General features: G+C 43.6%; 1 protein-coding gene across 5 annotated transcripts in view; it reads left to right on the top strand.

The window, feature by feature from the left end:
• LOC130926738 (dehydrogenase/reductase SDR family member on chromosome X-like) overlaps positions 1-22,805 on the top strand; it is a 77,921-nt gene that overhangs the window by 37,876 nt on the left and 17,240 nt on the right. For all 5 annotated transcript variants that reach the window (XM_057851871.1, XM_057851870.1, XM_057851869.1 and 2 more), the window contains one exon: positions 21,189-21,290. In XM_057851871.1, the coding sequence (XP_057707854.1) occupies positions 21,189-21,290 (102 nt within the window). The remainder of the gene's footprint in view (positions 1-21,188; positions 21,291-22,805) is intronic.

Below are 22,805 nucleotides of genomic sequence, written 5' to 3'. Positions count from 1 at the left end.
TCATTAAAATACAATATATTTGAAGACTTTTGGCATATACTCAATATATACATATATTATATACTTTTGCCTGATGTCAGCTTTAATAGACTTTCGGATCCCGCGGCTCGCATAAGTGATGTTGAAAGTGAATAACTGTTATTATTATTGAATAGTTAGATTAGTAAAAGTTTTTAATTGTCTAGTGACCTCATGTCACCTTTAATAGTCGTGGGTTTATCACTAGAGTAAAAACACCTTTATACCATTTTAGTCTTGATTATTCAGACACACACAGATACTGGCTAGACACAGATACAAGGTATTTATGCATGCTTGCCACAGGCGGCTCTGTCTGTCCACTAACTTTAGTCACGCTGCACTTGAAAGTTGCACAATCTGCCTCAAACCAAAAGCTTGGATTGAAAATGTGAAGCAAGAAAACCAGTAACTGTCTGTGTATGGGTGTGCATTTGTGTGTGTGTAACAAATAATGTCTCTTAGCACTGGCAGAATTCAGGGAGCATCTACAGATTAATGCTACAAGTGATCTTAGCTCCTCTTTGGTTTGTTATTTGGCATGTGACGAACACGTTACGGTAAAGACGAGAAATGTGATAACGTAGAAGTAACACTGGTCTATAAGCAAAATGCTTCCTGAATAAACATAGATTTATTTAGGTGAAAATGGGTATTAATTGAAATGGAAATTGTTATTTCTGGGTATCCATATCTACCTAAAAAAAAATGTCTACAATTTCAGAATATAATCGTGTAGCCAAAAATGGCTCGCTTAACCCCTTACGATGAGTACCATAAATGAGCTGTTTTTCCTTGTGGGTCACTGAGGCCCCGATCTGGAGCCAGTCCTCGAGATGGAGCACGATGGAAAGGGCCTGGTGGCTGGGCCTGCACCCATGGGGCCTGGCCGGGCACAGCCAAAGAGATAACATTAGTTCCCCTTCCCATGGCTCACTACCTGTGGGAGGGGCCATAGACATTGGGTGTGCAGGCAATTGGGTTGCAACCAAAGGAAGGGTGCTTGATGGTCCAATCCCTGGCTACAGAAGCTGACTCTCGGGATGTGGAATGTCACCTCTCTGGTTGGGAAAGAGCCTGAGCTAGTCCGTGAGGTTGAGAAGTTCCAACTAAATATAGTCGGGCTCACCTCTACGCACAGCTTGTGCTCTGGTACCACTCCTTTCGAGTGGAGTTGGAGACTTTTCCACTATGGAGTTGCACACGGTTTGAGGTGACAAGCATATGTGGACATAATTATTACCCCCCAGCTCGGTGCATTGAAATTGGGTTTTACCCCAGTAGACAAGAGGGTAGCCTTTCGGGTGGGGGGATGGTGTCCTGACTGTTGTTTTGTTGATGCACCAAACATATCTGAATACCCACCCTTCTTGGAGTCCTTGGAGGGGGCGCTGGAGAGTGCTCCTTCTCAGGCCTCCTTCGTTCTGCTAGGGGACTTCAATGCTCATGTAAACAATGATAGCGAGACCTGGCTGGGCACGATTGGGAGGAATGGCACCCCGATCAGAACCTGATCTGTTGTTATGCTTTTGCGCTCGTCGCAGATTGTCAATAATGAACACCATGTTCAAGCATAAGGGTGTCCGTTTGGGCACTTGGCACAAGGACAACTTAGGCCATAGTTACATTGACTTTGTAGTCGTGTGATCAGACTTGCAGCTACGTGTCTTGGATACTCGGGTGTAGAAAGGGGCGGAGCCGTCAACCGATCACCACCTGGTGGTGAGTTGGCTGCGATGGTGGGGGAGGAAGCCGGTCCGACCCGGGTGGCTTAAATGCTTTCTGACAGGTCTGCTGGAAACGCCTGGCAGATTCCCCTGTCAGAAGGAGTTTCAACTCCCATCTCCAGCATGTCTAGGGTGAGGCCTGGGATATTGAGTCAAGTGGACCATGTTCCATGCCTCTATGGCTGAGGCAGCTGACCAGTGCTGCGGCTGTAAGGTGGTCGGTGCCTGTCGTAATGGTAGAACCTGCATTGACAGATGCCATCAAGCTGAAGAAGGAGCTCTATCGGGCCTTTTTTGCCTGCAGGACTCCAGTGGCAGCTAATAGGTACAGGCTGGCCAAGCAGCATGCGACTCTGGTGGTCACTGTGGCAATAATCAGGGTATGGTAGTCGTTCGGCTAGGCTGTCCTGTGTGGGTTGCTCTGGGATTATGGAGTACCGGAACCTTTGTTAAACCCCAGGGTACCGGATCCCTTTATGACCGGTGTCAGAGTTTAGTCCACATAGCCGGCAGTAAGTCGGATCGGTTTCCAGTGAGGGTTGGACTCTGCCAAGTCTGCACAATGTCATAACTCTTATGGGCAGAATAAAAGGCACAGCTGAGGGGCTGAGGGGATCCAATATGGTGGCCTCAGTATTGTATCTCTGCTTTTTCCAGATAATATAGTTCTGTTGGTCAACATTCACTGGAGCAGTTCGCAGCCAAGTGTGAAGCAGTCTGAATGAGAAACAGCACCTCCAAATCTGAGACAATGGTCCGCTGTAGGAAAAAGGTGGAATGCCTTCTCAGGGTAAGGGATGAGGTCCTTCCCCAAGTGGAGGAGTTTGAGTTTCTCGGGGCCTTGTTCATGAGTGAAAGATTGGAGCGGAAGATCGACAGGCCCGACATGGTAAAGAAGGAGCTGAGCCAAAAGGTTCCTTGGTTCCTAGCCTCCTCTATGGTCATGAGCTGTGGGTCATGCCCAAAAGAAAATATGCTGGATACAAACGACCAAAATGGGTTTCCTCCGCAGGGTGTCCGCGCTCACCCTTAGAGATAGGGTGAGCTCGGTTACCTGGGAGGGGCTTGGAGTAGATCCCTTGCTTCACTGAATCAAGAGTAGCCAGATGAGGTGGCTCAGGCAGCTGATTGAGATGCCCCCTAGATGCCTCCCTGGTGAGGTGTTCTGGGCACGTCCCACTGGGAGGAGGCCATGGGGCTGATCCAGGACACCCTGGGGAGACAATGTCTACTGGGTGGCCTGGGAATGCCTTGGGATACCCCAGATGAACTGGATATGGCTGGGAAAGGGAAGTCTGCGCTGCCCTGCTGAAGCCGTTGCCCCCACGCCCTGACTTCGGATAAGCGGGAAAGGATGGATGGATGAAAAACAATAATTATAATGTAAAAAGATAATGACCAAATGAAATTGCACTAATCAATGATTTTCATTGATGGTGCACCTGATAATCCAGTGCGCCTTATTATCTGAAATAAAACAGTATGTATGTATGTATACTGTACTGTGTACATACAGTATAGTGAATAACACTAATCTATGAGGGGCCGTACAAGACATTTTTCATTCTGGCCCTCTCACACACATACATTCTCCTTTCACATACATATATATTCACTCTCACACACATACATTCTCCTCTCACATGCATACATTCTCCTTTCACATTCATACATTTTCACTCTCACATTCATTCATTTTCACTATCACATTCATACATTTTTACTTTCACATTTATACATTTTCACTCTCACATTCATACATTTTCACTCTCACATGCATACATTTTCACTCTTACATTCATACATTTTTACTTTCACATTTATACATTTTTACTTTCACATTTATACATTTTCACTCTCACATTCATAATTTTTACTTTTACATTTATACATTTTCACTCTCACATTCATACATTTTTACTTTCACATTTATACATTTTCACTCTCACATTCATACATTTTTACTTTTACATTTATACATTTTCACTCTTACATTCATAGATTTTTACTTTCACGTTTATACATTTTCTCTCTCACGTTTATACATTTTCACTCTTATATTCATACATGTTTACTCTCACATTCACACATTTTTAGTCTGTGAAATGTATGTTTGTATAAATAAAATATATTTGTATAAGAGTGAATATATATGTATGTGAGGAAAGTATGTATGAACGTGAGAGGAGAATGTATGTATGTATGAGTGAAAGTATAGTGAAAACGGAAGGAGTCTAGTTGAAACGGAAGCCAGCTCTGATTGGCTAGCTCTGACTGGTAAGCTCTGATTGGCTGAGAACCTGACGCGGGTTACTGTTCATAAAATAACAAGGAAGAGGACGCACAATCACTTCGGCAAGCAGTTGGACTTTTGCAAAACATTTTGTCGACCCCAGAAACTAACTTCTTTGGCTTCCTGTCTCGAGCGGCGGAAAAGGACACAATCAACTGCACCCAACAGTGCTAATTATGACGCAGTTGAAAGTGAAATGAGAGACATTTTTAGACCGAGCAACTCTCGAACCTCTTCAACTGTCCAAGCGGGAGCTAATATGACCCGCTCACAGACTACTGCGGTCAAGCCACCCTCCACTCGTAAAAACGAAGTCAAGCTAGCCGCCCCTCATTTGGATCATTGTTTACATTGTGTGCATTATGGTACTGCAACGCGCTGGCTTCATAATGGAACGCGGTGGCTTCACAGCGCTAGTCTCTTTATGTAAAAAATAAATATGAATAAATAAAAAACGGGAAGCCATCCAAGAACGGGTCCACTTGAGAGAGGCACTCGAGCACCCCGAGACCCAAACTAAAGTATTATGATATAAAAAATAATTTAGGAATTCCGAGTAATACTACTTAGAAAATTGCTAGTTATTTCTGTCATTTACCCTTATTTCAAATTTTAATTTAAAAATATCTGGCTGATATCCCGGGACGGGTCCACTTCTGAGGTATACTAGACGACCCTAAGACTTGAACTAAAGTACTCTGATAAAATTCTGATGCATTATTTCAAAATAAAAGTACTTTGAAAATTGCCTATTTTAGCTGTCATTTCGCCTGATTTCAAAAATTGATTAAAAAAAATCGGGTTGATATCCCGGGACGGTTCCACTTCTGGGGTATACTAGACTACCCCAAGTATTGAACTAAAATACTCTGATAAAATTCTGATGTATTATTTCAAAATAAAAGTACTTTGAAAAATAAACGTTAAAGTAAAAATGTATAAATGTGAAAGTAAAAATGTATGAATGTGAGAGTGAAAATGTATAAATGTAAAAGTAAAAATGTATGAATGTGAGAGTGAAAATGTATAAATGTGAAAGTAAAAATGTATAAATGTGAAAGTAAAAATGTATGAATGTGAAAGTGAAAATGTATGAATGTGAGAGTGAAAATGTATGAATGTGAGAGTGAAAATGTATGAATGTGAAAGTAAAAATGTATGAATGTGAAAGTAAAAATGTATGGATGTGAAAGGAGAATGTATGCATGTGAGAGGAGAATGTATGTGTGTGAGAGTGAATATATATGTATGTGAAAGGAGAATGTATGTGTGTGAGAGGGCCAGAATGAAAAATGTCTTGTACGGCCCCTCATACTAATCAGTACAAACTTTCACTGTGAGCTTGACTGCGCCGTACTGTGAGTCCAAATTTTTCTTCAACTTTGATGTTTTGAAGCTATATTTTCACCTAACAGTACAGAACTCCCTCCTGCCACGATTGTTGTTGATGCTTGTCACTTGCCGGCGGCGGCTTGACACATGAGTAGTTCTCATGCAGCAAACGTAACCAGTTCAGTGCGTGACGTCACTTCCCGAGACGCAAGACACCGGCAAAATTATGGCTATTTGTTGAAAAATAGTAACGCAGAGTGACTATTTTTATAATTTCATATGTGATTCATAGTTTGATTCACCTTCCGAATAGAAATGCTTCTTGTCTCAAGTGTAAAAGTAAAAAAAAAAAAAAAAAAAAAAAGGTTTCACTTGTTAAGAAATTATTCCAATTGATAGACACCACCAAGGTAGTCTTGATGTTCAAAACTGTCATTGTATTAACACTGCAAGCTTATGTTGACCGTCACACAGCCTGGCTCCTGTCTGCTACACCTACATCAACTGAATATTAACAGCCAGTGGAGGAGCGAATGTTGGCATGCTGCCCAGACCTAATATTCTTGACTATCACAGCGTTGTTTATCAGACATCTCTAAGTGATTCACTTCTTTGTCTGGGTCTTAAAGATTTGCTCTCAGAGGTGCTAGTTTATTGTTCATCCTCATTTTTCTATTATTACTCTTCATTTAAACAGAATTGAAGAGTTCAATGAAGGCATGGCAGGTATTTCTAAAAATATTTTAAAATATTTTTACACTTTTAGTCAGCAAAATCTCTTTAAAGTTAGCCTAAGGGGTGCTTTGAAGACAAAATATACTTTTAGTGACAGGATGGAAAGAACAAGTTTACCACAAGTATATTTTAAAATCAGCTTTAAGTGTAATCCATCTTAATCGTTATTTCTGCAGTGACAACCAAAGCGCAAGGTGCATTTTAAAGCCAGGTGGTATGCTAAGTGACTCAACTGCAGTCTTCCATCATCCCTTTCTTGTTCATCACTGAAAGTTACTTCTTCTTGCTGAAGACATCTGACAGGTGCAGGAAGATGAAAGCCACAAATTGAACTCTAATCAAGCATTGGTGGAAGCCGACTTTCATATTAATTGCCGGCTGTTCAGAGTAGTTTGCTCTGGTGGTGTCCAGGTATTCCTTGCAGGCTGTGTCAAATGCGTAACAACAGAACTTTTAAAAGCAAGATATTTATTCAAGGTATGTATCACCTGTATCTGCATTATTTATTGTAGGTACAGTGTTTCCCCTAGGATTTTTTTAAGCTGCGATGGTGGCCTGCATCGGAGTCTGACTGCCTCACCATGTCACGCCACGGCAAAATTGCGTCATATCATGACTTTTTTTCTTTTTCACACATTTTGTTTCCCAAAAAGAACCATAACAAAGATCTATTTGAAATATTTCATGAGCAAGGCTAATGTCGTAGCTCTCAGCTACGGTTCGTGTACGTAAAATGCGTAGCTGATTAGTTACATTACTCTACGTAATAATACGACTGTTTTTTCTCGTAGCAGTAGTAGGATTTACATTTCGTAGTCCTTCTTTTCCTTTTATTTGGCCCTAATATGTACTACATTAACACAACAATAATAGTACTTCTGTTTATGGACTAATGGTGTAGGTTTGCATAGAGACGTTACGGACATAACAGTAGGAACTTTTCAGGATGCTCAAATTGTCCCCACCAAATTTTAAGCAACCTTTTTGCATTATATAAAGAGTTCAGTTATAAACAGGGGTGCACATAAATGGTCCGCATGCGCGCATGCGTACTGGACGTAGACAAACTCGCTGGCCCTCAACGGCTTCCATACGCTTTTGCGTACCGATGGCTGACCACTGTATTTGCGACAGACACGAGAAAATCACTTCTCAAAATGTCCAAGAGGCAGGCCCCACTGAGTAATTATTTCCGTGTTCCCCCACCCTCGTCAAAAGACAGACGACAGAGACGTCACCGGAGCTATCGAAAAAAAGGACTTTTGGTGAAAAGTGGCTGCAGGAGGTACCATGGCTAGAAGCAAATGATGCTTGCACGGAAATGTGTTGCTAAATTTGCCGTGAGAATCCCAATGTCGCTGATAAGAGCAGCGCATTTCATGTAGGGTCAAAGAATTTCAGCCATCCAAACTTTTAAAAGCACGAAAAAAACAGAGCATGTGGCAACGTGGCGATGTTAGACAGGACCCCACTCACCCTATGGACAAGTGGCGGAATAGTTATTGAAGAACAACGCCATGCACTGACAAACGTGTTTTTGCTCGCATTTCACAAAGGTAAACATGCACGTTCAATGAGCTCTTATGAGGAGGACATCCCACTTTTACAAAGGCTTGGAGTTAATGTGGGAGCTGCATATGAATGCCCTTTATTTTGAATTAATGCTTTTATGTTTATTTTAGGGCTGTCAAAATTATCGCGTTAACGCGCGTTAATTAATTTTTTTATTCAATCACGTTAAAATATTTGACGCAATTAACGCACATGTCCCGCTCAGACAGTATTCTGCCTTTTGGTAAGTTTTACAGCAAGGCTTTTTGTGCTGTCTAACAGCGAACTCTTGTGGTCGCTTTGCGACATGGTTTATTGTTGTCTTCCCAGTTCAATATGGCTGCACGACGTCTCGGGCTGACGCCTACGTTGTAATGTTGTGCTTATATAAACCTTGGACAAGATTTGTCCGTAAGTATGGTTATTGTAAATAATGTCCATATTATGTTAGTAAGCGAAATGTTATATTTTTTGTATGAGACGCTTTTTGTTTATGTTTAGTGAACCTGTATAGCGTGCTAAGCTAAGGTTGTTGCTAATGCAATGCTTGTGTACTTTTTTTTTGTAGTTTTACGACGGTCTAAAGAGGACAATGGTTTGAGGCCATTTTATTAATAAATCAGATGAAAAAGGAAGAAGTCTGATTATTATGGCGTCGTTCACTAGCTGTCTAGCTTTGGAAAAAGTAGACGCTTCGGAGTGAGGACAGCATAGACAGATTTAAATGACAGTAGAGTGAAATGCCCACTACAGTCCTTATGTACCGTATGTTGAATGTATATATCCATCTTGTGTCTTATCTTTCTATTCCAACAATTTATTTTACAGAATATATATATAATTTACAGAAAAATATGGCATATTTTATAGATGGTTTGAATTGCGATTAATTGCGATTAATTACGATTAATTAATTTTTAAGCTCTAATTAACTCGATTAAAAATTTTAATCGTTTGACAGCCCTAGTTTATTTCTTTACATTTCACTTCAAAGTAATGACAATTTTGTTGTGCCAGTTGATGTTAATCAAGCGTTAATTGTTTATATAATTAATTAAAAGGTAATTGGCTCTAAGTAAAGCTTGTCATAATTTTATCGCATCAGGCGGGTCGGCTCTCAAGCTCAATGAGGACCAAGTCACATCTCCAGGTCCTCCTCTGAGAACCTGGGCAAAAAAAATATGTGCACCCCTGGTTATAAAGGTCATTTAGATTGTCTTCACATATTTTGTAAGGATAGAATTGACCCTACCATTATTAAGTGAATTACTTTCCTTATGTTCAGACTTACACTGACACAATTTTTTCCCCCTCAAACGCACGTTTGATTGGCAGTTGACTAAATTCCCTTGTTTTCAAGCTACTAAAAATAAGTGAAATTCTCTGCCAGTGCTTTAAGTAAATTTTACTCAGATTTCTTGAAATAAGATTATTTCAGATAGCTATTTTTTAACACACTTATTTTAAGCAAAAAAAAGCTTTTTTTCATCATGAATGTTGTCAATTCAACAAGTGATATTATTCAAAACATTATTTGAAAGCATTTTTCCCTTTGATTTTGGTGAAAAATGACCAACCTTTAGATGTATGGGTTTAATAAGAACAAATGGTAATATTTACCTGAAGTAAATTGAATAATCTGACCCATTAATCTGTTAACTAGTCTTTAACACTCAAAACAAGATGTAAAAAAATTATTCGAATAGATTTCAGAAAAATCATCGTATTAAAACGTTCTAAATTTGCAGTGTGAAAGTTGGTACGTCAATACAGATTCATTTTTTGCATTGATATTTTTAGCCTATCAATTAATTAGGTTCAAATTGGTGGTGAGAAATGTAGCCCTCATCCCCGTTCATGCAATGTGTTGGATCTTTTACAGTAATCTCCGTCCCCAGCAAAAAGTGTACATGGATGTTGTGCTGTTATATTGTCCCTACCAATATTGAGACCAAACCTACAAATATTTCAAGGAGTAGGGGGAAATTCTAATTGCCGTGTAAAGAGATTTACTAGTTTCGGTGAGAAAAAACAACAATTTTTTTGTTGTTGTTCGTGAACTACATTTCCACACATCAACGCACATTGAGGTACCAATTAGCTGAGCAAGGAGAAGTATGAGAGTCATTTTTTGAGTGTCCCCAAGCTCTTGAAACTTTGATAAAAAGAGCGCATTTATCAAAGTTTCGTCAGCCGTGATTGCGTATATTTGTCCGCCGAAACAGCCTGGTAGCAGATATAATAACTACGCCTGCCCCTCTGCTATTGAACGCGTTGTTGATATTAGCGGGGCGGCGCAATTTCATTCAAACTCGCCGTTCATCCAAGACGACCGTCCACTGCTTACTTTCGCCGAAAAGTCCGATCCAAAATACTGTAATGCTCCGGATGGGGGGAAGAAGGAGAGGAGTCTGTATTGGCTTACCCACTTTATTACAATACACAATGAATAGGTTGCCGCTGAATCCTTCACAGTAGGCTGCCGCTTGTTTAAAACGGCCTTCAATTTGAAAAATTTTTTAAACATGTCTTTTGTACGGCGGGGCAGCTTTTATTTTGGTGTGGCGGTGTGCCACAATAATTAATTTGTAGGGGAAACCCTGAGGTATTTTCCACCAGTAAATGAAGTTAATCAGTTAAGTTAAATTGTTTTATAATACACTGCAAATGTTATAAATTTTATTAAACCAATAATGGTCCTACCATAAAAAGTGACATTTGCTAAAAGAAAAAAAAAATAATATTACATTTCTCATTTAAAATGTAAAAAACACATATTTTGTTCAATGTTTTATAAACATTATGTTCACTAAAAGTGGCAGCAAATACATGCTGTCTTTTAGAAAAGCTGAAAAATACCATCTCACTTACCGTGTGACACACAGATTGATAAGCTTGTCCTCAGCAGTCAAGAACGTGATGCTGATATCTGCTTAAGTCATCTGCAACATTCCTGATTGTCTTGTTTTGCCCAAGCCTATTTGTAATTTTCAACAATTTATTCCATGTTTCAGTTTGATGATATCAGGAATGTGCTTCTATTATTCAGGTGCATCATATGAGTGTGCAAATCCCACCCTCCTAGTTTACTTACATATTAATTCGAAGGAAAATGTCATGGCTAATGAAATGGCAACTGTTTTTAATATAATGAAATTTTTGAACCGACTTGAAAATGGAGCACAAGAATCCCGGTAGTGTTGAGGTGACATTGAAATCTAAGGACCTGAATAGACAATGATGAAGTGAGTTTTCTGTTAAAAGTCACTCTTTGATGTTTTCATGGTTGCCCTTGAGTTGTCTATACGGACATAAAAATTGCCCCCAAAATATGTCGCGGTCATTATTGTTTATGTTTATGGGAAGTGATAGCTGTTCTGCGTAATCATCAAATGGTGGAAGTTCAAGATTATCATTTGAGTAATTGTAAGGCAGTTTTTTTAAGTGAAGGGAGAGTGTGAAATTTAAGATAAGGAGATGCTGACTCAGTGCTAGCCTGGCAATAATGGTGGGTCTCATCAAGCTATGAGTTAACGGTAAATTATTGTGCTTTAATTAATTTAAAGAGAAGTTGTCAAGAGGTCAATGGTGGTAACCCTGGAACAACTTCAGCAAAAATGAAAAATGTATTGGACAGATTAAAGCTCTTTATACGAAGTTTCACTAATTTAATAGGATACTTTTTGCTTTACCATGATGAATTTCATTTAGGATATTAAAGCAACACTTGGGAACTTTTCAACCTTTATAAAATATTTTCATAACATTTGTGATGACTGACACATCTGTTATGGAGTGTGTTAGGGTTCGCGGAACCGGTGGGGGGATCCCAACGCAGGCAACGTGACAAACACGATGAGAGGGATAATTCTCGTTTATTTGGGTCTCTAGCTTCAAGCGAGGCAGGAGGCGGAATGTTCGTGAAGAACACTCTGGCTGCCACGTGTGTAGCTGTCAGCTGGGAGTTTGAAAGGCTGGGTTTGACAGAAGTATCCGACGAGGGGCGCGCTGATCAGGTCCTGGAAACAAAAGATATCGTGAGCCGGAGGTCAAAGCCAATAGATACACTAGGGATGCGAGAATCAACTGACGTGGAAAACAGACAAGTTGTTCGGGCGACGTGGTGGTGCGTCCGCTGGGCTTTTAAGCTGGCTGATGACGATTGCTTACAGCTGGCCGCTCCACCCGTCTGACGTTCGACCTGTAATCAGGCAAAGCTCCCCTCACCTGAGGCAGGGCTCAGGAAGGAGGGACGGAGGCCCTAACAGGACCCCCCCTCCCACGGGCGCCACCTGGCGTCCGACGGAGAGCATCGGGATGGGCGCGGTGGAAATCCCGGATGAGAGCCCGAGCCAGCACCCACCGGGACGGGACCCAGGAGCGCTCCTCGGGACCATAGCCCTCCCAGTCCACAAGGTACTGAAGCCCCCTGCCGCGGCGTCGGACGTCCAACAGGCGACGCACCCTGTACGCAGGGCCTCCATCGACAGACAGAGGTGGAGGAGGGGGCGGAACAGGGGGGGACAAGGGACACGAGGAAACCGGTTTGACCTGGGAGACATGGAACGTGGGATGGACACGGAAATGCTAAGGAAGCCTGAGACGGACGGCCACGAGGTTGACCACCTTGATGACCTCGTAAGGGCCCACAAACCGGGGGGTAAGTTTAGCTGAACCGTTCTTCACCGGCAGAAACCTGGACGACAGCCAAACCTTCTGGCCCACAGCGTAAACAGGTGCCGGCGTGCGACGACGGTTGGACTGGGCAGACGATGATTGTGAGGCCCGTTGGAGCGCCGTGCGAGCCTGGTTCCAGACCCGAGAGCACCGGTTGACATGGGCCTGGACCGAGGGGACAGCGATGTCCTGTTCCTGCGAGGGGAATAACGGCGGCTGGTAACCAAGGGAGCATAGGAACGGGGACATACCGGAAGAGGCGTTGGGGAGGGAGTTGTGAGCGTATTCAATCCACATTAGATAGTCGCTCCAGGAGGCAGGATGGGCCTGCGTGGTGCATCGAAGGGCGGCTTCCATCTGTTGGTTAGTACGCTCGCATTGCCCGTTTGTCTGCGGATGATAGCCGGAGGAGAGACTCACCGAGATGCCCAAGGTTGTGCAGAAAGCCTTCCACACCTGAGAGGTGAATTGTGGCCCCCGGTCTGAGACGATATCTGCTGGGATACCATGCAGGCGGAAAACGTGCTGTGTGAGCAGATCAGCTGTCTCCGAGGTGGTGGGAAGCTTACGGAGAGGAACGAAGTGGGCTGCCTTGGAAAACCTATCAACTATCGTGAGGATTGCTGTGTTGCCTTTGGACGGCGGGAGACCGGTGACGAAGTCCAGGGCGATATGTGACCATGGTCTGCTCGGAATTGGTAGTGGGTGTAGTAGTCCAGCACTGGGCCTGGTGGTCGTCTTGCTGCGTGCGCAGACAGTGCATGCAAGGACGAATGAGCGGGTGTCCGTCACAAGGGTCGGCCACCAAAAACGCTGTCTCAGCACCACCAACGTCCTCCTAATGCCGGGGTGGCAAAACAAACGAGAAGAATGGGCCCACTCCAGTACCTGGGCTCGAAGGTCTGGAGGAACGAAGAGGGTTGGTTGTGGCCCCACACGAGGGTCGGGGTGGTCCTTGAGTGACTCTTTCACCTTCCCCTCAATCTCCCACTCCATGGCGGCAAGGAAGCAGGTTGGCGGGAGGATGGTCGAGGGTTCCTCCTGGGACTGGCTTCTCTGGAACTGCCGGGACAGGGCGTCTGGTTTTGCATTCTTGGAGCCTGGAATGTAGGACAGATTAAAATTGAACCGGCAAAAGTACATGGCCCACCGTGCTTGACGTGGATTGAGACGTTTGGCGGACTTGAGGTATTCAAGGTTTTTGTGATCGGTGAGCACAAGGAACGGTACGGATGCTCCCTCCAGGTGGTGGCGCCACTCCTCCAGGGCCAGCTTCACAGCGAGGAGCTCTCTATCACCGATGCTGTAGTTACGTTCGGCTGGGGACAACCTGCGGGAAAATAGGCGCAGGGGTGCACTTTGTCGTCGGCCCCGCGTTGGGACAACACAGCACCCACCCCAACCTCGGAGGCGTCGACTTCAACAATGAATTGACGTGCCGGGTCGGGATTGAGTAGCACAGGAGCAGTGGTGAAACGGGCTTTGAGGTCGCGGAAGGCTATGCTGGCAGCATCAGACCAGCGAAAGGGCGTGGCTGTGGAGGTGAGGGCCGTGAGAGGAGCAGCAATCCGACTGTAGTTGCGGATGAACCGGCGGTAGTAATTTCGCAAAGCCCAAGAAGCGCTGGAGCTGTTTTCGGTCTGTGGGAAGAGGCCAATCCAGGACCGCTGAGAGCTTAGCTGGGTCCATTCTTAAGTGGCCTTTGCCGATGATGTAGCCAAGAAAGGTAGTCTCGGGGACGTGGAACTCGCATTTTTCTGCCTTCACAAAGAGCTTGTTCTCCAGTAACCGCTGGAGCACTTGGCGGACATGTTCCTTGTGTTCGGCGAGGGTGCGGGAGTAGACCAGGATGTCGTCAAGGTAGACCACCACGAACCGGTTGATCAGGTTCCCGAGGACATCGTTAACGAGGTTTTGGAAGACGGCAGGGGCGTTTGTGAGACCGAATGGCATAACGAGGTACTCATAGTGACCCAGGGGCGTGTTGAATGCAGTCTTCCACTCATCTCCCTCACGGATACGGACGAGATGGTAGGCGTTGCGGAGATCAAGTTTGGAGAAGATGGTGGCATCCTGGATGGGGGTGAATGCAGACTCGAGGAGCGGGAGCGGATACTTGTTCTTTACGGTGATATCATTCAGGGATCGATAATCAATGCACGGGCGTAAGCCGCCATCTTTTTTCGGCACGAAGAAGAACCCCGCGCCCACCGGGGAAGAGGACGGCCGTATAATGCCCGTTGCCAAGGATTCTCTAACATACTGTTCCATCGCCTCCCTCTCAGGTTGAGAGATGGAAAACAGGCGCCCCCTGGGGAGGGCTGCTCCTGGTAGGAGGTCGATAGCACAGTCATACGGGCGAGTGGAGGGAGCGAAGCCGCGCGTTCCTTACTGAACACTTGCCCAAGATCACGATAGCACTCCGGGACCTTGGAGAGGTCGGGTGGCTCCGCTTCTGGGACAGGGCAGGACGGCATCAATGAAGACTGAAGACAGTGTGCATGGCAATATGAGCTCCAGGCGGTTATCTTGGGGTGGGACCAGTCAATGGTGGGATTATGTTTCTTCAACCAAGGCAGCCCAAGGACAAGGGGGGAGCGAGGGCTCCTGAAAACGAGGAAGGGGCTCACCTCTCTATGATTACCTGATACGAGGATGTCGAGGGCTTCAGTCTGATGGGTCACCCGGAACAAGATTTGGCCGTCCAACGCCGTGGTCTGCATAGGTGTCGAGAGAACATGCATGGCGAGCCCCAACTGATTAGCCAGTTCTCGGTCAATGAAATTTTCATCAGAGCCACAGTCCACCAAAGCAGTGAGGGCGCGCGACTGGCCCTTCCTGGAGAGGGTAACTGGGAGTTGGAGGCGGCAAGAGGGGATGTTGCTCATATGGCTCACAAGCAGTCCCTCTTTTACTGGCGAGCCAGAACTTCCCGGGCGTACGGGGCAGTCACAAAGGAAATGTCCCCCTGTCCCACAGTAAATGCACAATTTGCTTCTGAATCTTCGCTCCCGTTCTCCTGGCATTAATCGTGCCCGACCCAGTTGCATGGGCTCCGGGTCGTCGACAGGGGGCGCGCCCGTGGGCACACACGCAGCGCTGGGTGCCGGGAAGGGAGGCGGAAGCGGCCGGGGGAGAGAGACACGGGCGGGCGGAGCCTCCTGCTGCTCTCGGCGCTGTCTCCTTCGTTCCCGCAGCCGATTGTCCAGCTGGATCGAAAGGGCGATCACGTGATCCAGCGAAGAAGCTTCCCTTGTGGCCAGTTCATCCTTGAGGGATTCGTTTAGCGCACGGGTGAATACTTCCTGTAGCGCCTCGTCATTAAATCGGCTCTCCGTCGCCAGCGTTCGGAATTCTATGGCGAATTCTGCAACGCTGCGGGCTCCCTGGCGCACTGACATGAGCCGTTTAGCGGCTTCCTTTCCCCGAACGGGGTGATCGAAGATCTTCTTCATTTCTTCGGTGAACCTGGCGTACGAATAGCACAAGGGGGAATCTTGCTGCCACACTGAAGAAGCCCACTCCAATGCGGTGCCGCGAAGACAGCTAATCAAATATGCTATCCTCGCTCTGTCATTCCGGTAAGTGGATGGCTGTTGTTCGAATACCAGGCTACACTGCACTAGAAATGCCCGGCATGCTCCGAGGTCGCCACCATACGGAGCCGGTGCGGGAACGTGGGGCTCTCGGCCCGAAGCCGATGACGCCGGGTTAGCAGTGGGCGCGAGGCTCGAAACGGCAGCGGGGTGGCCGGGGGGTAACGGGGCCGTATGCGAGTGAGAAAGCGATGTGAGCCGTGCCTGGATGGCCTGGATTGTCTGGGAGACGTCAGTTACCTTATGGAAGAGCACTTCTATGGCCTGGTGATGATCGAGGAGTGACGTAGGCAAGCGGGCGAGGTTGTCTGCGGGATCCATGTTTTGGCCCGAACAAACTGTTGCTGGTATTTTTGGCCATTCCTCCATGCAGATCTCCTCTAGAGCAGTGATGTTTGGGGCTGTCTTAGGGCAACATTGTTAGGGTTCGCGGAACCGGTGGGGGGATCCCAACGCAGGCAACGTGACAAACACGATGAGAGGGATAATTCTCGTTTATTTGGGTCTCTAGCTTCAAGCGAGGCAGGAGGCGGAATGTTCGTGAAGAACACTCTGGCTGCCACGTGTGTAGCTGTCAGCTGGGAGTTTGAAAGGCTGGGTTTGACAGAAGTATCCGACGAGGGGCGCGCTGATCAGGTCCTGGAAACAAAAGATATCGTGAGCCGGAGGTCAAAGCCAATAGATACACTAGGGATGCGAGAATCAACTGACGTGGAAAACAGACAAGTTGTTCGGGCGACGTGGTGGTGCGTCCGCTGGGCTTTTAAGCTGGCTGATGACGATTGCTTACAGCTGGCCGCTCCACCCGTCTGACGTTCGACCTGTAATCAGGCAAAGCTCCCCTCACCTGAGGCAGGGCTCAGGAAGGAGGGACGGAGGCCCTAACAGAGTGAGGGGGTCTTTATCGCTTTCACAGTCACTAATTAATGTTGTGGAGGGTGGCAGGAACTCTGCTACACAAAAAAACTACAAATGTGGTGACTGCTTTTATGGCATACGTCACTTCCCCCTTTCCCCATTCTTTTTAAAGACTGAAGTCGCTGTGAACGCTTTCGCACGAATTCTGCAAAGATGTCAGAGCAACAAAAGAGACGAAAAGTTTTGTCCGAGGAGACAAAACAAAAAGAAAAAGGGAGGCTACCAGGATAAAATTGACACTTAAGAATAAACATGGGCCGGCTTTCACTCGCTGGCATGACCACCCCCTTCACCAGAGTTGGGGGAGTCGGGGGGTACATCGTCATATGATATTGTGTAGCCACAACACAATCCTTCACACAACCGTTGGAAACAAAAATGTCATTCAATCCAATTGCAGGCGACTGGGAGATCAGGACGACACTGTGTGCTGGTCCTCATGGCAAGTGCAGTTTCCTTAAAGCAAAACACTACCGCTTTTGTCCACCTGCGCCGCTAAAATCAAACAAAACTGAAAGTTCCCTGGTGTTTCTTCAAAGCAGAACACTGGGGTAAAATAACTATATTCTCAAAATCCTGTTAAATCAAATATCACGAAAGCAATAGTAAATTTCATATTCTCATAATTCTCTTACTTATACCACGGAATGGCCTATGCACGCATTAGTCTCTAAATTAACTCATTAGGGGTGTCACCATATATACTTATGGTGCACAAATAAAAATAAACAGTTAATGAAAATAAATGTATAATTAGAAACGAACAAAAGGAATAAAACTTATTTATTACCATAATTTTCGGACTCTTAAGACAGTGGACCCCAACCTTTTTTACACCACAGACTGGGGTGATGTGGTCCTTTTTCTCACGGACCGGCAACGTGAATCCTAAAACTTGACGGCAAATATCCTTGATCACAGGCATAATGAGTTCTTCTCCAGGCGTTAAAGGTTTCTTGGCTTTAGCAATACGGTTCACCACGAGGTATGATGCTCTCAGTACATTCGCTTTTGTTGCCTCTTTTAGCCACACATTATGCAGAATGGACTGCATGGTTGAAGGCTCCTCTTCTGGCTCAGCAGGTGGCCTTTTCCCCGTAAAAAAGCTGTCCAAAGTATGTTTTTCAGTCATCTTCGCTAACGTGTGGGCTTATTATTTCCTGGAACAAATCTGATGCGCCTTCGTCATTATCGAGGACAAGCACATATAGTAAGAAAAATAGATGCAAGATGCTAGCTCCAATGGATTTAAATTACGACTTTCTATCCAGTTTTATTACTATATCTATTGACTAATCCAAGCAAAACAACCAGAAGTACCCCGTCCGCCACTGCTGAGGTGTGCCGCACACAGCCAACAGCAGCTAACGTTACTGTTGACATTGACTGACACTAGGCTGCTATAGGTGTGCAAACACCCCAGTAATGGTGGCAACCATTAGAGGGCGACATACACAAATCTCTACTCAGATTATTCATATGTCAAGACACACAGGCCACATTGCGGTCGTTAACAAATCATTTATTATTTCTCTGTGGCCCGCGGTTGGGGCTCCCTGCTCTAAGACACTACTTTTTTCCCCAACTTTGAATCCTTGTGTTTTATAGTCCAGCATAGACTTCATAATAACTGACATGACACGGGGTGCAGGGCCGATCCGTAGGGGGCCTGTTTTCTAAAACTTCAAATTCACATATTTTCAAAACCAACGCTGCTACCAACCTAAAACCAAAACAGGCACCTACCTTAGCCTGATGCCATGAGCAGTGGCATCAGGTTTGCATTTATTTTACGTAAATATTGCCGTTTCAAAATGCATGCATGGTATGAAAAATACACTGTATTGGCCCAAATATAAGACGGCCCTGGTTATAAGACGACACCCTCTTTTTCAAGACTCAGGTTTGAGAAAAGACTTTTTGAACACCAAATTCATTTTTATACAGAAATTAATTACAGTACATCCGAAACAAATGATTATAACAATATATTTGAGAGAAAAAGCCTGTTATTTTGCCGCATTCAAATCTTAATATCAGAAAATTTAAATATGTAAACTAAAGTGCAATCACATTCGTAAATGAATGGCTCCTGGTTTTTGAAATGTAAATAAACCAATCTATTGTGATAAAACAACAAAATTAAAATAACTGCATTAACCATCAAAGTGAAGTCTAACTGTAACTAGTCTTGAAACAAATCTGAATAAGGAAAAACATTGCAATAAAATCATGACTGTAGCTTAGATCTATCATGACAGAACATCGCTTCAATGATATCTGGCGCCATCTAGCGTCGTGAATGGGGAGAGTAGCTGAGATCTGTCATGACAGAACATCGCTTCAATGATATCTGGCGCCATCTAGCGTCGTGAAGGGGTATTACTGTCTAGACCGCGAATGTAAGACGAACCCCTCTTTTTCAGGTTTATTTCAATGCAAAAAACACCGTCTTATATTCGGGCCAATACGGTAATAATTACCTTGAATCCTCGAACAAATCACTCCTGAGACAATCCTTCTTGTTTGTATGCGATCCAGCTTTCATACTTTTTCAATGTAAATCCGACTTTGTGCTCGCTGCATTTGTGAGAGTTTTCACTGCCACCGACTGCTAATAAATGAAGCGGAGTGTTTATACAGCCCCCACGGGAAGGTGTGACGCAGTGAATGGCAAATCAGTCATGTTAAGTATTATGAAGTCTATGAGTCCAGTGTGTCTTATTTATGGATTTTTAAGGGCTAATGTCTTTTGGTAAAAAAAAAAACTGTACAGCTGTAAAATTTGGTGGGTATGGCTAATCGTCAGTTGTGCCTTATAGTCCAAACATTACAAAAGTAATACATTTGTACGAAAGACCACCGCAAAACAAATTACGATTTCCAGCATCAGTTTCAGCTCGAACATTCTCTCCTTTCTGTCACTCCACCTCCAACCTGTGTGGTCATTAATGCATTTAATACAATTAGAAAAAGATATGGAACCCACAGAGAACAGAAAACAGTTTATCACATTACTATTATAAAATAATTATAATATTACTCATGCTAGCCTAATATAGTCTTGAAAACCAATCAATCCAAGTACAAGCAGATAATTACATACCTTTACATCTGTGTAAAAATATGTATGGTACTATACTGCATTGGATACTTTTATGTTGCTGCATTACTTGATGCATTTCACATTTGTGATAGGTCTATAAGTTTAATATATAGTGCGGGGGGTAAGCTATCATAATCGTGCAATATTTGGAAAATGATAATTTTAAAAATTGTGGCTTATATCACTATTGTTGGAATGTAGAGGAGCTGGAAGTCCCCAAGGACCCGAATGAGGCAAAATAGTCCCTTACAAATACACACGTGTATCTGTATATCGGTCTTGCCATATTTTAGACCTTCCCTCAGTAATTACTGTATATTTCCCACTCGATCATAATGTAAAATGTACCATATAGTGATAGAAGATTTTTTTTCTATCACGCCAAACAATAATCTAGAATGTTCTTGTTATGATACTGACAAATGTGACACATTTTAATGCATACATACTGGAGCAGCATTTGTTCAATGTTCGTGCTTATAATGCTCACATTGCTTTAGTTTTTTATTCATTCATCTCCTTGCTGCCCCCTTTAGATTTTAAATCATCAAAAGAATAAGACTTAATGAAACTAAAAGAACGGTGCTAGTAAATATTCTGTTTCATCCGGGTCATTGTATTCTCAGGACATAGAATCAATCACAAATTCTGCTTTCTTTTGAGCAGGCTTCATCAGTTCATGCACCAAGTCTAGATAAGACTGTTGTAGCCTCGTTAAAAAACACAAGAAATTGTTTTAAATTGTGAATAAATGCATGCATTGATATAAGATACTGAACTTTCTTTACAACATAATTTATCAATAGCACTATTTGTTTTCCAAAGTATATTCTCTGCTTATGCCGTATTTTTAAACGGACTTGATTTGATTCCTAACTGAAGAAATAAGCTTCTAGTTTCTTCCTATTAACCCATGCTGTATCACACTGTAACACTGTACCTTAAACCTGATATAATGGTGTGTCAAGCTGTGGTAAAGCTCTGGAATATTTAGTAGGTTTCTATGTAACATGGCCATGCAACAACAGTGCTCTAAACTGCCTGTATTGTCACATGAGATGTCACTGAGGCTGCTGTAAGAGATGATTAAAACTCTTTGATGTCTTACCAACAAAATGGTTTGCAGAAATAATCCGTTTACAATGGCGCGTGTAACAGCAGAACTTATGTATGGATGTGTGTCTGTGTGTGTGTGCGCGTGCGTGTGTGTGTGTGTTTGTGTTTTCTCTCTCCAGTGGAGTTCAGGAAACTGGACCTAGCGTCTCTGCAGTCTATCCATCAGTTTGTCCACAACTTCAAGGAGCGTGACTTACCGCTCAATATTTTGGTCAATAATGGTGAGTGATAAAATATACTCCCTGGACATTTCATTTGGTAAAACTGCATGCAACCCAACTCAAGATTTTTCCTTCACTAGGTAATGACAATGCCTCTCAGACTTGTAAAATTTGTTCCTTGATCTACGAGTAAACTAGACCATGCCTATAAGCATTTACAAAATAAAATTTGAATCAGTATTTCATGTACAATTCTGCTGAACAGTGAAAAATAATAGAAATGTATTCAGAACATTCTTGGCTCAGCAAAGAAGCCCAATTTAAGACTAAAGAGACTAAAATGAGAACAATGCCAGTTTTCATATGATGAGATGACAGTGAGACAAAAGTGCGACATATTTTCTGTCATATGCTCAAGATATGTGACATTTTCATATTGCACGTGGAGTACGTCAGCCTGCTTTGTAGCAGTATTTGGGTCGTGCCACTCATGTGAGATTGTGGTGCCAACCGACTCCATCCTCACCAGTGTTAGGATCAGGGGTGAAAGTGACTAGAATTTCTTGCCGGAACTCCCCGACGTGAAGGTCGCCACGGAGCCAGGAATTTTATTTATTTATCAATTTATTTTTTTCTTTCATTTTGGAGGGGGTCAAACCTCTTAAACTACTGAAATGCAAAGAAAACTGTTTTAGCACAGTTATTTCTATAACACATACAAAAAACGGATTTTCATTCAAAATTGTATTTTTTCAATGATTTGCAAAATAAAACAAAAACAGCAATAACCCCAACCTCCATCCCCTAATTTTTATTTTCCCTCATATCCTCACATACTAAATGCCAGATCTCAATTTTAACTACTTAAAAGCATAGGATGTATAATAAAATTGAAGTAATGTAAACATTTACTTCATTTTTTTAAATAATAAAGATATAAGTAGAGATGTCGCCGATCGATCGGGTCCGATCACGTCATTTTCAAAGTATCGGAATCGGCAAAAAAATATCGGCCATGCCTTTTTTTAATATACATACTGTATATTTTTCAATTAAATCGTTTTCTAATTGTATTTAACGTGACAAACATAATATGTTACACTCATCCAGAGTCTTTAGGCTTAAGGTAGGGTTATCAAATTCATCCTAACTGCGGTAATTAATTTGTTATAAAATGTATCACGTTAAAATATTTAACGCAATTAACGCATGCGCTGCACGACCCACTCACGCATTGTCGCGCTCAATCTGTAATGGCGCCGTTTTACCTATATAAAGAGATAAAAGGCAGCGTATAGACCCTACTCACATGACGTCACAACCACGCCTCCGCGCCATGTTGTCCGTCTACTCGTCGGATTTTAGCATTACCGCTACGTAAACTCCTCCTATTATGGCGTGTTTTTCTGCTCGTTAACATTAATAATCAAAATGGTGAAGGCGTGTGTGGGGGTTGGTTGCAATAACAGAGAAGATAGACGGAGAGACTTGAAGTTCTACCGTATTCCGACCCGGAGACCCGGAGAGGAGAGCGAGATGGACTGCTGCAATTCGACGAGAAAACTGGGCTACAAA

The sequence above is a fragment of the Corythoichthys intestinalis genome, chromosome 12 (genome assembly GCF_030265065.1).
Source record: "Corythoichthys intestinalis isolate RoL2023-P3 chromosome 12, ASM3026506v1, whole genome shotgun sequence".
NCBI classification, from domain to species: Eukaryota; Metazoa; Chordata; class Actinopteri; order Syngnathiformes; family Syngnathidae; genus Corythoichthys; species Corythoichthys intestinalis.
The sequence above is the reverse complement of the archived record's forward strand: the minus strand, read 5'-3'. Positions and strand labels throughout refer to the sequence as shown.